The following is a 17643-nucleotide window of genomic DNA, read 5'->3' as shown; positions in this document are numbered from 1 at the left end:
ATTAGATCCTCAGCTTCAGGATATGTCCTTCCAGTGAGCACTCAGGGCTGATTTCCTTAAGAATGGATAGGTTTGATCTTCTTGCAGTCCATGGGACTCTCAAGAGTCTCCTCCAGCACCATAATTCAAAAGCATCAATTCTCCGGTGATCAGCCTTCTTTATGGTCCAGCTCTCACTTCCATACATCACTACAGTACAGTGGTACCTCGGTTTATGAACACAATTGGTTCTGGAAGTCTGTTCATAAACTGAAGCGTTCATAAACTGAAGCGAACTTTCCCATTGAAAGTAATGGAAAGTGGATTAATCTGTTCCAGACGGTCCGTGGAGTACTCAACCTGAAACGTACTTAACCCGAAGCATGGGTGTAATTGGTTCCGGAAGTTTGTTCATAAACTGAAGCGTTCATAAACTGAAGCGAACTTTCCCATTGAAAGTAATGGAAAGTGAATTAATCCGTTCCAGATGGGTCCGCGGCGTTCGTAAACTGAAAATTCGTTAACCGAGGTGTTCATAAACCGAGGTTCCACTGTACTGGGAAAACCATAGCTTTAACTATATGGACCTTTGTCAGCAAGGTGATGTCTCTGCTTTTTAAGATGCTGTCTAGGTTTGTCATTGCTTTTCTCCCAAGAAGCAGGCGTCTTTTAATTTCGTGACTGCTATTACCATCTGCAGTGATCATGGAAGCCAAGAAAGTAAAATCTCTCACTGCTTCCATTTCTTCCCCTTCTATTTGCCAGGAGGTAATGGGACCAGTGGTCATGATCTTAGTTTTTTTGATGTTGAGCTTCAGACCATATTTTGCGCTCTCCTCTTTCACCCTCATTAAAAGGTTCTTTAATTCCTCCTCACTTTCTGCCATCAAGGTTGTGTCATCTGCATATCTGAGGTTGTTTATGTTTCTTCCGGCAATCTTAATTCCGGTTTGGGATTCATCCAATCCAGCCTTTCGCATGATGAATTCTGTTTGTTAAATAAGCAGGGAGACAATATACAACCTTGTCGTACTCCTTTCCCAATTTTTAACCAATCAGTTATTCCATGTCCAGTTCTAACTGTAGCTTCTTGTCCCACATAGAGATTTCTCAGGAGACTGATGAGATGATTGGGCACTCCAATTTCTTTAAGAACATGCCATAGTTTGCTGTGGTTGACACAATCAAATGCTTTTGCGTAGTCAATGAAGCAGAAGTAGGTGTTTTTCTGGAACTCTCTAGCTTTCTCCATAATCCAGCGCATGTTTGCTATTTGGTCTCTGGTTCCTCTGCCCTTTCGAAATCCAGCTTGCACTTCTGGGAGTTCTCGGTCCACATACTGCTTAAGCCTGCCTTGTAGAATTTTAAACATAACCTTGCTAGCATATGAAATGAGCACAATTGTGCGGTAGTTGGAGCATTCTTTGGCACTGCCCTTCTTTGGGATTGGGATGTAGACTGATCTTCTCCAATCCTCTGGCCACTGCTGAGTTTTCCAAACTTGCTGGCATATTGAGTGTAGCACCTTAACAGCATCATCTTTTAAAATTTTAAATAGTTCAGCTGGAATATCATCACTTCCACTGGCCTTGTTATTAGCAGTGCTTTCTAAGGCCCATTTGACTTCATTCTCCAGGATGTCTGGCTCAAGGTCAGCAACCACACTACCTGGGGTATACGAGACCTCTGTATCTTTCTGGTATAATTCCTCTGCGTATTCTTGTCACCTCTTCTTGATGTCTTCTGCTTCATTCATACTGCCCCCAAATTCTACGAAAAAAAACATAGGGTGCTTCCAGACTGTCAATATTCCGGGGCAGGATTCAAGCACTTACTTGGCAAATTCAGGGAGTTGATTAAATTTATGTGTAGCTACTTAAGAGGTCTAACAAAACAAAATCATTTCTCAAAAAGATTTGACTTCCTGAGATAAGAAATGTGATGAGAAAATGTCCTAGAAATTGTAACAAAACAATGGCATCTAATCTGTCCACAAACAAATAAGAATAAACCCTCATTAAATGGCCAGTGTAATCTAATCTCCATACAAACAAATCATGATGAATGCTCAGTGGGTTGCCTGGAAGTGTCCACAGTGGTAATTTTCAAGTCAAACAGTAAACTGTGAAATTATATGAGAGATAATAATTGAAGAAAAAGCATCCAAACTGAGAGTCAATATCCCAAACAAAAAAGATGGCAAGCAAGAAAACAGTATAAAGAAAACAAAAAATAGGGATACAAAAACAGGGGGTTTAGTACTTAAACAGTGGTTTAAGTACACAGCTTTGCAAACAATGTTAAAAAGACAAAATATTTTTACCAATCCTGCACTACAGTGTAATGAAAACAGTCAAATAGAATGCAACACCTAGGTTGCAAGCAGCATTAGCACCATTAATCAGGAGTGAAACTGCAACATGTGAAGTTTCATTAAACAGCTGTTTCTCTTTTTATCTTTTTCTCTCTCCTCACAGATTCCAGAGAAAAGCTGCTTACATACTGCATACCACCACCACATCTGCTATGCACGACTACTCTATCATTGTGGCTTAGAGACAGAGCTGTGAACCAGGAAGTCCCTGGTTCAAATTGTTCATCTACTATAAATTACTAGGCTGCCTTAGGGCCAAACTAGACAGTGACGTAAAATGGAGAAATCTCCCTATCTTCACATGTGTGCACTCTATTTGTTGCTTCCCCCAATTCTAGATGTAAATTGATAAATAAATGTGGATTCTCCCATCACACCTAGTTTGACTCTTGGGTAAGTCACTATTTCTCACCCTCAATTTTTCTTCTGAAATATGGGGATTGCTTAATTATGTTATTGTTCATCTCAGTAAGGATTACTAAGAAAATGCATATGAACTGTTGTGAACACTTTAAAGTTATGAAATGATAACTACGATTTTAGAACTCTTCCTATTGACACATAGACTGGGATCTTGAGTTTGTTCACACTAGTAGGAGTGCCCTGAGCAAAGCTTGATTCATGTGATTCTCCTCTCCATGAAAGGGTGGATGTGACCCTTCCTAATTCCCTCTCTCCCTTCAGCCCCCTGTGCCGGTGGAAAATTTGCTCTGCACGATTGGGGGAGTCTCCAGAACAGCATGAGAGGAGGCACAGGGGGAAGTCAGTAAAAACTGACTCTCCCTCCCCTTCAAGCAGTGTGATCCTTCACTGGATCTTGATCCCTTCATGAACAAAGTCCTCTTGTGAACCCAGCCCTTCCATTTACAGAAGTCTTGCTATGATCCAACCTTATTATCAAGGTTCTGCAGGACTTGTGGACTGTGGCAGCTGTAGTCCTCACTACAGCTGGAAATTCTGAAACTATGTTCACATACCTACCGTATGCTGTATTCCTATTGTGCACAATATTTCCTGAAACTACAAAGGATTCAGTTTTTGCCTATTTTCTTTTGTAGTCTCATTAATCTCTCATGTTAATTCTTATTAGTCCTCCTTTTATTGTTTCAAAGAACTCACTGAACTTAAAAAAAATTAACTAACTAAACTTGATTGTCTTCTTCTCTGTTCCTGATGCAGCTTTTCTCTTTTCTTGGGCTTCGCCTTTCTGCCCTTAATGTTAAATTCTCATCTTCCTTTAGTATTTTTGGTGCTATTGTCTCAATAGTATGCCCTTGCGTGGCTCCCTTGGACACAGCACCACCTAGGGTGGAAATGAAAGAAATATTCATGGAAGCAATGCAAATTTCCATGTGGCACTGAAATGGTCCAACTAGTATGCAGAAACACTGACAAGACTTTGAACTGTGACTCACGTTTCCTGCAGTTCCTACAGCAAATTTTAAACAAAAGTTTGCATGTAAATACTGTTCACAAGCTATGCAGAAATATATTATTTGAAGCAACATTATTTCTACATTTGGAACAATAGTGCTATATTATTAGAATGCTAATAAAATAGCATTCTAAGTGTATTATTGCAATTTAAATTGTTTTAGGACTGATTGTAATATATTTTACATCACTTATTCGCAACGAAAACACATTGAAATAGATTTGATTTAACGGTTCTTGTATTTGTTTCCCCGCCACTTATCATCCCCTTCAATTAAGGATATTGCTGACTTTGATTTAAGTTTGGATTGTTGCCTGAAGGCCTTCAGAATAATATTGAAAAATATTTTACATTTTCTTTTTTTAAAAATCCACTAAAATATTATATTAATCTGACACTGAAATTAGCACTGATTTGCATAGAACTTTTTTTTTTACCAAATTAGCAAAATAATGTAAGAATTGGTTAAACTGCTAAAATATGTAGCATTTCATAAACATGATTTCAATTACAGAAATTGTCCATGTACATTGTCACCATATATCTTAAAGAGTTTGAGGAAGGTTCTAAGATTCCAGTTATAAACACCTACCGTATTTTTCGTTCCATAAGACACACTTTTTCCCTCCTAAAAAGTAAGAGGGCATGTCTGTGCGTCTTAGGGAGCGAATGTGTGGTCCCTGGAGCCAAATTGCCCAGGGGCTAAAGGCAGATCATGCTTTAAATTTTTTTAAGAAAGAGCTAAAGGCTAACAAGAGGGAATAAGCATGTTGAAATGAAACCCGCTCAGCAGCTGATTGCAAGAGATCGGGGAGGGAGATAAGAGAGCTAGCTCCCTTCCCGGCCCCTCGCCTAGGCCTCCATTGTTGTCTGCAGAGGGAGACATGTGACTGGCTGACTAGATTATCTGTCTGCAAACTGTAGAAATTGGTCCCTTTCCTAGAGAAGCTGCAGAACTGTGAGTTGAACCCCATAAAAACAGGATTTTTTTTCCCTTTGCAAGGAAACTCAGCAACTTTTGAGCTGATCCTAAAAAATGGAGCTTTCCCCCTTTGCAAAAAAGATGCACAACTCTGAGCTTACCTCCCCCCCCCCAAAAAAAAACCAGGGCTTTCCCCATTTGCAGAAAAGCTGCACAACTTTGAGCTGATCCTTAAAAAAAATGGAGCTTTCCCCCTTTGCAAAAGAAGCTTCCTCAAATATTTAATTTGGGGGGGGGGGAGCAAAGGCACCTAGGCCTCTAGAAGTTGGCTGCTATGCCTAGGACAATTCAAGAAAGCAAAAAAAAAATTCCCGTTTTCCTCTTCTAAAAACTAGGTGCGTCCTATGGTCAGGTGCATCCTATGGAGCGAAAAATACGGTATAGATGGAAAATGTCCAAAATGAACTTAATGGGATTTACTTCTGAGTAGCATGCATATAATCAGGATAAGAAGCAGTTAAGCACATAGGCTAGATCTAGACACGTCAGAGAAGCAATTCAGTTAAATGCGTAGTAAACTCATACAGGGAAATCCAATAGGGAAAGACAGGACTCCACAGCACCACCTGGTGTCACGGTGTTATATCGCATATAAAACACATATAAAACGCTTTTTCTTTACCAATCTAGCTGAGTCCTTTGCATATTGAAAAGCCCTCTAGAAATTATTGCAAATAAGTCTAAGCACAAGAATATGCACTGGAACAGTGCCCTTTAAAAAGTATGTATATTTTTCCTCTCACCACTGAAAAATTAATGGTCATACCTCTCTTGTGTCCTAAAACCCCTACATCACTTTTTACACATTCAGGCAGGGCTGGTCTTAACTGGCAGCAGAGTAAGGCGGTCACCTCATGCAGCAAATGCTGGAGAGTGTGCAAGTAGCAGTGTAATATTGGAGGAAAGAGTTGTGTGTGACACTAACCTGTCTGGCACCCTATAAACTAACCTGCCACCCACAGGTAGAGCTGGCTTCTGTAAATGAAATGAGGAAAGGGGGCCCACCATCTTGTTCTTCACTTCAGGCAGCAAAATGTCCTGGGCTGACCCTATACTGAGTGTCCCTACAGCCCCCTGCAACACTTATATGTTCTAGACACCATCTCTCAATGCAGACGTATCTCACACAGCTATTTGTTCTAGGGGATATATACTAGATTATAAAATAAAGATGCTCAACTGTTACGTGGAGCCCTTGTCCCTTCCTAGTCACCACTTCCATGCATTTTAAGGGGAAAGAAACAAATGTACATATTTATAATATTTATACCTCACTTTTCAGTCAAGCATATTATAATTATACCGGTAATCCAGCACAACACAAACAAGAGTGCTGAGAGGGGCAGGGCTGTTGTGCTAATGTTCTACTTGTGGGCTTCCCACAGGCATCTGACTGGCGACTGCACAAACAGAATGTTGGATTAGATACGACTTTGGTCTGATTCACAAGAATTCTTATTGTGTTTCTTATGAGACAATATAATGGGAGGGGTGTTTACAGCGACCCCACCCTGTGCCCTTGGAAGCCTTATAAAAAGGAGAGGGATACTATGGGAGCAACATCATAGGAGGGGTGTTTCTTGGACTAAGGTGAAACTGTGAAGCTCCTTGTTAGTTTTGCTATTGGATGTTGCATGTTGTTTAAGTAATCTTGTTTTATTTATACAGAGGTACCTCAGTTCCTGAACGCCTCCATTGTCATATGTTTTGGTTCTTGAATGCCGAAAACCCAGAAGTAAATGCTTCCATTTTCGAACATTTTTCAGAACCCGGATGTGCGAGGCAGCTTCTGCTGAGTGCAAGAAGCTCTTGCAACCAATGAGAAGCCACGCCTCAGTTTTCGAATGTTTCAGAAGCCGAACAGACTTCCAGAACGGATTCCGTTTGAGAACCAAGGTACCACTGTAGTATTGAAATGTGTTTATTGTATGGTATTCTATTTTTGTTTTGCTATGATGAAATTATTATGCTGTTGTTTTGCTATGTTTTTATGAAATTGTTTTGTAGTATTTGTTTGAAATGCATCCCTGTTTCTTTGTTGTAAGCCGCTTTGAGCATGGTTTTTGTGTGGGAAAGTGGCATACAAATACAGTGGTGCCTCACAAGATGAATTTAATTCGTTCCGCAAGGCAATTCATTTTGAGAAAAATTCATCTTGTGAATCACAGTTTCCCATAGGAATGCATTGAAAATCCTTTTTTTGGCCATAGGAACGCATTTAATAAATTTCAATGCATTCCTATGGGAAACCGCGATTCGCAAGACAAATTTTTCGCAAAACAAATTCGTCTTGCAAGTCACCATCAGATCGCAAGATGCATTCGTCTTGCGAAAAATTCATCTTGCAGGGCATTCGTCTTGCGAGGTACTACTGTAAAATAAATAAATGAATAAAATCCACACATAAATCTTACACAACTGACATGACACATTTTACCCAATCAGAAATTGTTATTGTGAGAAGGGATGGACAAATCACTGTACTCCCATCTTGTGCCCATTTTGTTTTTAAAAAAAGCTCCATTTCATCCCATTTTTACACAGACAAACAGTACTCATGAGATGGTCCAAGGTTTGTCTTTGTCTTCAACATTCAAAGCTGCATAAAACAGTTCCATGGCTATACACTAAGATTTTTCTTTTCAAAATGTTCCAAGGAAGTGAATGTACAACATAATCTACAGTCCTTCCTGACAAATTGCTTCTCCCCTCCCTACCCAAGTACAGTTCCACTGAAAGGGGCTGTACATTATGATACACAGTCACTTCCTGGGACAATATCATATGAGATTTTTAACCATGCAGCCCCAGAGATGTTCTAAGCAGTTTAAAAATTAAAAAACATTAAAAGGAAGGGGTAGCCTTTGGACTACCTCATAGGTGTGGCACCTTTGCATGGTTCATTTTGTTGATTAGGCAACTTAATCCACAGATTTATGTTTTGATCCATACATGAATCTGAGGAGGGCAAAACAGGAAACTTCATCCAAAAAAGCAGAGCTATCTAGAATCCTCTGCAACCCTAGTTTTGTTTTTCTAAAGAATATTGTTGCCATCTGTTTTTTTTAAAAAGTTGCATTTAATTGTTTGAATTTTGTATTTGTATTAACTTTCGGGAGCCATATTTGGAGAATTTTCAGTCAAAAATCAGCACAGAAATAAACTATAACTAATAGTCAGGAAATTGCACTCTAAGATTTCTAGGTAGCTTCTGAGAAACATACAGAGGATTGCACTGCATCTCCCTACTTGTGTTTGCAACACGCATCTGGGTTTCAGTTGGTTAAAACTAATAAAGCAATAAACCTGGCCTGGGATCAGTGAGACAGAGTAGAGCGGTTGAAAACCAGGACAGAAGGTGCAGGTGATGACTTTTTTTCTGTGCTAGATCCGGGCTATCCCATCTCAGGGAGATAGAGCAGATTAGGATCTGATGGACCCATGGTTGGCTTTACCCATAACTTTTGTTTTAATGCCCTATGCTAGCTACCACTGGCAATATTGTCAGCAGTAATGTTCCATACATTGTGCTTTCCACAGCTGTACTGGGTGCCTGCACAGCTGCTGGAGCCCCTACCCCACTCCATTGGAAGCCTAAAGATGCCAGCAGATAGCTGGCCACTATAGCCTAACCCCCCTCCCCTGCAGCAATGATCAAGGCATTTGGATTGCACTTTAAAGTCAAGCAAACTGGTTCAATGCCTACACCAAAATGGAAAAGCAGAAATGAGCCTTGCACATTTCTAAAAGGCTTGCTAAAACAAAATATATTTCAAAATATATTTCAATCCAAAGATCTCCCAACCCAACAAAAACAATGCCTTTAGGCAGGCCCAGTGCAGTATCCACTATAAGAATATTTTGCACATTTACTTATTTGGCACATTCATTTCATGGTTCCTTCCCCATTTTATCCTTGCAGTAACCCTTTTAGGTAGGTTAGGCTGAAAGACCATGAGTGTCCCAAGTTACCCAGTTAGCTTCAGTGGTGAGGATTCAAACCAACATCTCCCCAGTTCTATGCAAATACTTTCTGTAAACCACTTTGAGGCTTATTCTTACAATCAAGCAGTACAGAAAAATTATGAAATAAAATAAATAGTCTGATCACTATATTATTAATTAATTAATATATCACTCTGGTTTCATCCACTACGTAAGAGCATCATTCCAATATCACAAGTAAACACAGTTTCACAAACATTTTAGATCAGGATTCCAATATCTTATAAGCTGTTATGATACATGAACATCTTATTGTTATTAGTCTCTTAAGCTAAGAAAAAGGATAGTAACACATTTGTGACATCTACAGAATTACTAGCTCCTGAAAGTCCAAGACTTTGCAAGGAGAGAAAGGGATTTACCAGGAATGAAGGCATAACCAGAAGAAACAGACCAATAAAGGAATGAGACATGCAAAAGAAAGTAGAATGCAATGGGAACCAGAAAGAGGCAGAGTCAAAGAAAGGTTAATTAAAAAGGAGAGCCTGGGAATTTTAAAGGACTATGTGGCAGAAGCTCTGTTCTGATATAAAACACTTATCAAATGTCATTTTGTAGCATACATTCAGATGGCAAATACATGCTGTACCTTCTTCAGATTCTGTTGGTTCCGCTACATTTTCACCACTCATTAAAACAACAAAGCATGCATCTGCTCGGACTGCAGCTTGCCATGTTGACATGGCAACAGGCGGTTCTTGGCATGGAAAAAGGGCCCTGTTGTTTATTGGAGACCCCGCTGTATAAACACATGGCCTATAGGGAAGAGAAAAAGATAAGAGTGAAGTAATGTACACCATAATTGCACAAACCGAGTTCCCAGTAGGAATAGAAATTCAAAGTATCAATACCCACAGTGCATCTGGTCTCTTTCTGTCCTCAGAAGAAAGAATAAAAATACTGGATTTTTAAAAATGCATCTTTCATTTCTTGGCAACCATAAGGCAGGACAGAAACACAAGACATATTTGCTACAAAAGAAGAACACTTTTTCACTACTTAGAATCATGTCATAGTATGGAAATATCCATGAAGTGATCAAATATCATATGGTAGATATATATGATCAAATGTCATAGATATTATGGAAATATCCATAAATTGATCAAACATTTTATAACAAGAAAATGCCTGCCATTAAGGCAGGCTTGACTGGCTGTGTGAAAGGATGGTCTGGCTGTTGTGGTGCAGTTCTCCAGTGTGGGAGCACAATGACTATCAAGACAGTCCACACACAGTGACACTGCAGCTTCCTGCAGAATCCCTGTCACTGAGGGTCAGATTATGCAGTATAGTGAGGGAAGGCAGGCTGAGTCCACAATGATTTCCCAAGTCCAGCGTTTTGCTTTGCCCCCACTAGTGAATGGCAGCCACTCACATATGTAGAAAATAGACAAAGGTTGTACTCAAGGAGTTGTTTGGAATGGGGGCTAACCCTGTCCTAGCCTCTGGCCATTTCGTGGTCTGAACTGGGGCAGGTTTTGCCACATTTCTATCAGCATAGGTCACCTGTATAGCACTGGTCTGGATTCATATTTTTCATCAGCATGCCAGCCTGGATTAAACGAAGGGTGGTTGACTAACAGACCAGACACAGGATTCGTTTTTTGTACATAGGACAGCTAGAATGTTGTTAATTCTCTGAAATGAGTAGTTTACAATATAATTTATTTATTCTGGTCACACTTCTTTCCAGAGATACAGAAAGTCTATTCAAATTTTCAAACTTTCACATATTAAGTACAAAATTTTAAATGAAATAGTTAGGAAGCTACAAAGCCCAGTGGCCTTTTATTTCTGTCTTCTCAAGACTTTTACTGCAGTAGCCCAGCAGGGCCCACTCTTTTATCATGATATTCACTGAAGGGAGAGGAAGCACAGCCAGACCACCTGTTACCTGACACATGCTGTTATCCTTCCACACAGAGAGACTTTAACACTAGAGCTAAAAATATTCATAAGAATGCCTTTATGGAACTGACTGCCACTCTTCTCTTTTTTAAATCCTCACAAACTCTAGTGGGAAATGTCCACCTATTCACCAGATTACACTACATTAGGCAGTAATTTAATGAACTGTTAATTCATGGAACAGAAATATTAGACTTGTTAAATCACTTGTTAACTAAAAGGTCTTCAAAAACATAAATATACAATATCTTGTTTCAAAATCATATAAAACATTAACATTTTCAAACATCACCTACAATTCATTACACTCAAACCCCATAACAGCCATAAGAAACTATGGCAGCACACTAACAGTAGGCCAAAATCATCCCAGTCCATCAGAAGTCTGTGAATAAAGCTAAGAATTTACCTGGCACTGAAAATATGTCAACAAAGACATTAGACAGACTTCACTGGGTAGGACGTCCCATAGGTAGGAAACAACAACTGAAAAGGCCCTCTCCCTTATTATCACCCTCCAAGTCTCCCTCAGAAGAGGGATCCAGAGAAGGACCTCAGAGTGCCTGGGTAACTTACCCAATAACATGTTTAGACAAATCCATGGTTGTCATGGTGACTATGAAGTCCCAAACAGTTCCTCTGGGTGATGGTTGACATTAACAGTCTTAGGACCTCTTAATGCAATGTCAGAGATCATATGTGTCAGCTCAGATACAGAGACGGTTGAGCAGTAGAGTGGGCAGTACACCAACAGTATCCCCAATCTGTCTCATTAGCCTAAGTACAAACACTCCAGAAAAACCAAAAGGATGGAAAACAAACTGAAGCTCAATCCAGATAAGACTGAGGCACTGTTAGTGGGTAGTTCCCTAGACCGAATGGATGGGAGGTTGCCTGCTCTTGATGGGGTTACAATTCCTCTGCAGGAGCGGGTACATAGCTTGGGAGTACTCTTCACTCATCTGGTGTAGCTTGAGGCGCAGATAGCCTCAGTGGCGCGGAGTGCCTTCCATCAGCTTTGGCTTGTGGCCCAGCAGCGCACCTATCTGGACAGGGATAACATAACTTCTGTTGTCTATGCTCTAGTAACCTCTAGGTTTGATTACTGCAACACATTATATGTAGGGCTGCCTCTGAAGATGGTTTGGAAGCTTCAGCTGGTGCAGAATTCAACAGCCAGATTGCTCACTGGGGAATACGGTTTGAACATATTACACCGAACCTGGCCCAACTGCACTGTCTGCCAATTAGTTTCCAGGCCCAATTCAAAGTGCTGGTTTTGACCTAAACAGCCTTCAACTGCTCAGGACCTCAAGGATAGCCTCTGCCCATACAAACAGTCCCAGACTGTTCAAATATATAAAAGGATGCCATATAGAGGAGGGTGAAAGATTGTTTTCTGCTGCTCCAGAGAAGCGGACACGGAGCAATGGATTCAAACTACAAGAAAGAAGATTCCACCTAAACATTAGGAAGAACTTCCTGACAGTAAGAGCTGTTCGACAGTGGATTTTGCTGCCAAGGAGTGTGGTGGAGTCTCCTTCTTTGGAGGTCTTTAAGCAGAGGCTTGACAGCCATATGTTAAGAATGCTTTGGTGTTTCCTGCTTGGCAGGGGCTTGGACTGGATGACCCTTGTTGTCTCTTCCAACTCTATGACTCTGCATTCATCATCCGAGGTCCTTCTTCATGTGCCTCCTCCATGTGAGGTTCAGAGGGTGGCAACACGGATATCGGCCTTTTCTGCAGTGGCTCCCCATTTGTTGAATCCTCTCCCCAGGGAGGTTCACCTGGCACCTTCATTTTATATTTGTATGTGCCAGTCAAAAATGTTCCTCTCCAACCAAGCCTTTGGCTGATTAATATTCTACAGCCTTTTAAATGTGTGTGTGTGAAAGGTGGTTATTGGGTCCCCCCCCATTTTAGCAATTTACTTGTTTTTACCTTGTTTTATTCTGTGAACCGCCCTGAGATCTTGTGATGAAGGGCAGTATATAATTTTTATAAATAATAATAATAGTCACATCAGCCCAGAAATTTATCTCCCCCACCCCACTTAGAAGTCTTGGCCTCAAGACCAGTGGTTGCAAATCAATTGGGATTGGTTTTTCAAGGAATATCCTGCAGCTCTCCTCTCCTTGTACGGAGAGCAGCAGCAAATGCAGTCCAGGAGCAGATGGACAAAAACAAAACAAAAACTCTGCTCTGCACATTTCCTGCCAGTGCTGGGGGTCCCAAAAAACCATACAGCCAAACAACTTACCAACTTTATTAGTGATGTAGGGCAGAAAACTTTCCAGTGCTTTATTTTTCTGCTAATACCTATGCATTAAAGGTAAAGGTATACCTGACCGTAAGGTCCAGTCGCGGACGACTCAGGTTGCGGCGCTTATCTCGCTCTATAGGCCGAGGGAGCCGGGGTTTGTCCGCAGACAGCTTCCAGGTCATGTGACCAGCATGACTAAGCCGCTTCTGGTGAACCATAGCAGTGCACAGAAACACCGTTTACCCTCCTGCTGGAGCGGTACCTATTTATCTACTTGCACTTTGACATGCTTTCAAACTGCTAGGTTGTCAGGAGCTGGGACCGAGCAACGGGAGCTCACCCCGTTGCGGGGATTCAAACCGTCGACCTTGAATGCCAACCACGAATGCCATATTGGGCAAGCTTGGCAGTTTCATTGCTTTTAACTTTTACTAAACACATGTAAAATAAACATGCTGGATTAAATTGCCCTCAGAAAAGGTTCCAATGCCAAACTGACAATTTCCCCATGCAAATTAACTTATGCAGATCACCCTAATTCAGTTTTTTTTTTCTGGGAAACCGACATCAGTGAGCTTTACTCCAGCAGACCTCACCCTATTATCCTACCAGAGTCAAAAATTGTTATGATATAACTTTATTATTTTGCTATATAAAATGCTACCTCTGTATCTTCCTAGATTGCCCTCATTAAAAGAGCCCCTATTGATGCATCTACCTTACAGGATTCTCGGGAGAATGAGTTACTGTAGAAGTTCATTGGATATTACAAATTTAAAATGCCATGGTAAGGATCCAAAGAAACAGGCAACTAGTTCCATATATCCAAAGAGTCCTTAGGCTTCTTGCATTCATCTAAGGTAGCTCTTTGGAGATCAGTAAATATTTAAGTATCACCACCTGATTATGGAACAACTTTGGCCTAGTTCTCATTGAGGTGACAAGCTTTTGTCTTGGTCACACACCTTCAGGTGGTAAGTGAATGCTCTTCCAGACAAAAATATTCCCTGTGTGTAGAAAACAATATCAGAGGGAGAGGGAGAGACTAGTCTCCTTGGTATGCAAGTTTTCTATGTGCATGTATTTTCATTTAATGGGAGTTCATTCAGTCATGTGAGCTTCTTCCAGAAATATAAAGTGGTAGAACTCAGAGGCAACTTTACAATGCAAAGGAAAACCAGCCTAGTCTTTTTTAAAAACAACACTTCAGGGACCACATATTAATACATTCCCACACAATACAACATTACTTTCCAGTCTGGCAGACCCTCTGTGCTATAAAATCCTTAAAGTGGCTCCAGATATACGTACAAACTTTGGAATCATCCCCAGGTCCTAATGGACAAATTCCATGGAGTGTGTACACAGCCATAGTTTGGAATATAGTCATCAAAATGTAAAATTATGAATTAATTATTTATTATTTGTTATTGCTTTAAAAATTATTTACCATGTTGTTGCCTTTATGGTTGTTGCTTTTAATTTAAACAACTTTTCAACCCCAGTGCCTCCCAAAACAATAAAAATGCATATGACTGATACTTTAGTGGTACCTAAGTGGGAGCTTTATTGTAAAAGCAATAGGTGACATCCAACATCACATAAATAGATTTGTGTGCTTGTGCCACAGGACTTTGGGCCAGATTCAACTAAGCTGCGCTAGTCCTAGTAGCATAATGGGACTCCCCCACTTTCTTCCCTGTATGCCCCCCACCGTCCCCAAATCTGCTTGGGAAGCTCAGCAAAAACTACAGAGCAGAGTACAGCAGGCAGCAGAAGAGAGGAAATTCTTATGTCAGGCAGGCAAAAAATCATTTCACTGACAGAATGATCTCCTTAGTGTGAAGTTGAATTTCACCCTGTCTTCCTCTCCTCCTCATTGCAGCTCTCCATGCGCCCCCAAAATCCTCTCTGAAATATTTGAGGACCCTTTAGAATGGGCTTTGAGGATGCATTGAGAGCTGCAGAGGAGAGAAGAAAAAATCCAATGCATATGCAGAAATCCACTGGGCAACTGGGCAAGAATCACTGGATGTGACTCAAAAACAACATATGTTGAAAGCATTACTGTAAAAAGTTTCACTCTCACTCAACAGCAACTTACCTTAACAGGCAAGGGACTCACATCACTATTTACAAAGACTTTCTGAGTTTCACTTAGAATTCCAAGACAACCCCAGCTTGCCACAAAGTATATGTGGGTAGTACTGATAACATCTCAGAAGAGATAAGTGCCTCCTAGCATAGAATTTATCAGTAAATGAAGTTACCACTATAGTATGCTCATTTACATGTTATAGTCAAACTAGACAGTGGGACTCATGAGTTATCTCTCCATGGGTTTTCAAAATGGCAAGGGCAACCACAGGGAAGCAATTTGGATCACGGCTGAAGAAAGGGGCATTAACTCTTTGTCTTATGCACTTTTTCCAAGTTAAATTGCCCCATCCTTTTCTGAAGATGCTGCTTGTCCATGGGACAAAACATACAGGTGCTTATATGTTTTGTCCTAGGGCAAATAGCAGCTTCAGGATAATAGGAATTAGGAAAATGGCCCCAGGGGAGGGAGATTAAGCTTGCCCTTCCCCCAGTGCTTATCCTACATGCATGTATCCTTTTAAAAATAGGGTCATAGATTTCCCTCCGGCTTGCCCAGTTGCACTCTTAATACAGAATTGTTTTCTACATAAACAAACATGTATTTAATAGCCCAGGTGTCAAGGGATGGAAAAATATACAAATAAAAGGCTTGTCTCTTGTAATCTACATTAGATTGACAAAACAGCAATGAGCCCAAAAGCTGCCATTAGATAAGGTGAGCCAAATGACAACAGAGAAATAGACAAGGTGTGTGGTTCAGGAAAATGATATACTACATATATTTAAGCTGTTTAATTTCTCAAATATTTCAGATTTTTACAGCTTTAGGCTTTTAGTACTACTAAATAATATATTTTATTATTGTTATTATTGTTAATATTATATATTATATTGTTTATATATGCATAGAAAGATAAAATTGTTGTTTGGCTTCTGCTAAGCCATGTTCAGATTCTAACAGATAAATTAAAATAAGTTTTTTTCACGTTAAAGAAACTTACAAAGCTACCACATCCAGAACATTTTAACTTACTATTAACAAAACTCTTAACTCTAGGTAATTGAAAAAGTATATAGTAAAGTTAAAATGCTTTACAGAATATGTTTCTCTCCAATACCTTTTATCCAAAATGCACCAATCAATTGTTCCCTGATTTAAATATTTAGACTTAAAAGAAATGCATTCACTTGTTCCAGACTTAAAGTGATATAATCCTGCTACACTTTCATGAGCACTGAACTCTGCCTGCTTTGGTACCAATCTGTCTGAATTCAGCCTCAAAATGAGATTGTTATTTATAATTCAACTCTGCCCCATTAGGCACAGAACACAAGTATAGCAGAACACCAAAAACTGTTGCATACCTGTCACATTGGTCTGTAGTCCAGCTCAGTGATTTTCCTTCTGGCTTTGTTTTGTAACATATCCTTATGGCATGAGGGAAGTCTTTTGGCAGCTGGACACCTGCTTTCCTGATCTCCAAGCTCCAAGTGCCAGTAACAAACAGAAGCTCTCCACAAGCAGGTGCCTGGCTGCACAGTCTGTAACACTGAAGCTGCTCCTTCCAACGATCTGCAGGTAATGTCACAAGTTCATGCACAATCTGATTTCTAAGATCCCTTGGATCCTTGGAAGCATCCATTAACTTGGCAGAGCTGGTAAATTTCTCAATGCCTGGAACGACAGCAACATCTACCTCTTCGACCTTTAACACAGATAAATCACAGCAGTCCAGGACCAGCAAAAAATCTTCACTCCCATGAATCTCAATGTCACAGCAGTTCTTTGAACTAGAAATCCCAGAAGCCTGTTCCTTGTTGCCATGACTACCGTTTTTATCAGAAGTATCATTTTCACCTTTACTACAGACAGCAAAATCATTACATCCACTTTTAGTTGAGCAAGCACTTGCATTTGGCACAGGAACGTAGCAGGCTTCAGGTGCCTGAATATAGCAGGTTCCATCTGACTGAGAATGACAAGCTTCTTCCACCTGTTCACTGTCCCTTTTTCTGCATCTGCTGTCAGTGTCAAAGAACAGAACTATAGTGCCACCAATTACATGGCTTTTTAAGTCCACATCCAGATCCAACACATAATGCCTTACCAGCATGTGGCTAGTATTCGCCATTAAGGGCAAATCATCTTTGGTAATGTCAAGCTCCATCTTCATATGCCAGACTTCTATACAGCCACAGTCACTTTTCTTTTGTAATCCTTGTTCTTTCTTAAATTATCTTCCCAATAGCCAGTATGCTACGTTTTCCAGGTGTCACAAACAGCTATTGCATCAAATAATGTGTTCTTTATATGACGAATGGAACCATAACAACTTATATTTTACCCTGTGAAGAAGAAAGCAATCAACTGTCAGGTGTCAATTTAAACAAGAGCTATAAAAATGGAACCAGCCCACACTGAAGGTTATTGCTAAATAATAAATATCTAAAGAACAGATGTTAAAGTTTGCTATTCATATGATATTCTTCTGCAGATTGCATGGTTGGTATATGAGTTCTGTGAAGAAAATTAAAAGGAAAAATCATCTGCATAACAATTGGAGAACAAGAAGTGAAACAGAGTGCAGTATCA

At 40.1% G+C, this 17643-nt stretch overlaps 1 protein-coding gene across 11 annotated transcripts in view; it reads right to left on the bottom strand.

Moving 5' to 3' along the window:
• Positions 1-17643, bottom strand: part of AOPEP (aminopeptidase O (putative)) — a 196330-nt gene that overhangs the window by 173124 nt on the left and 5563 nt on the right. For all 11 annotated transcript variants that reach the window (XR_015946220.1, XR_004691556.3, XR_015946224.1 and 8 more), the window contains 2 exons: positions 16416-17396; positions 9365-9531 (listed from right to left, as the gene is read on the bottom strand). Coding sequence is in view for 5 of the 11 variants with exons in the window: in XM_060280102.2 (XP_060136085.1) it covers positions 9365-9531; positions 16416-17224 (976 nt within the window). In the remaining 6 variants the exon portion in view is untranslated. The remainder of the gene's footprint in view (positions 1-9364; positions 9532-16415; positions 17397-17643) is intronic.

The sequence above is a fragment of the Zootoca vivipara genome, chromosome 10 (genome assembly GCF_965207765.1).
Source record: "Zootoca vivipara chromosome 10, rZooViv2.hap1.1, whole genome shotgun sequence".
Lineage (NCBI taxonomy): Eukaryota > Metazoa > Chordata > Lepidosauria > Squamata > Lacertidae > Zootoca > Zootoca vivipara.
This window is presented reverse-complemented; position numbering and strand designations above follow the sequence as displayed.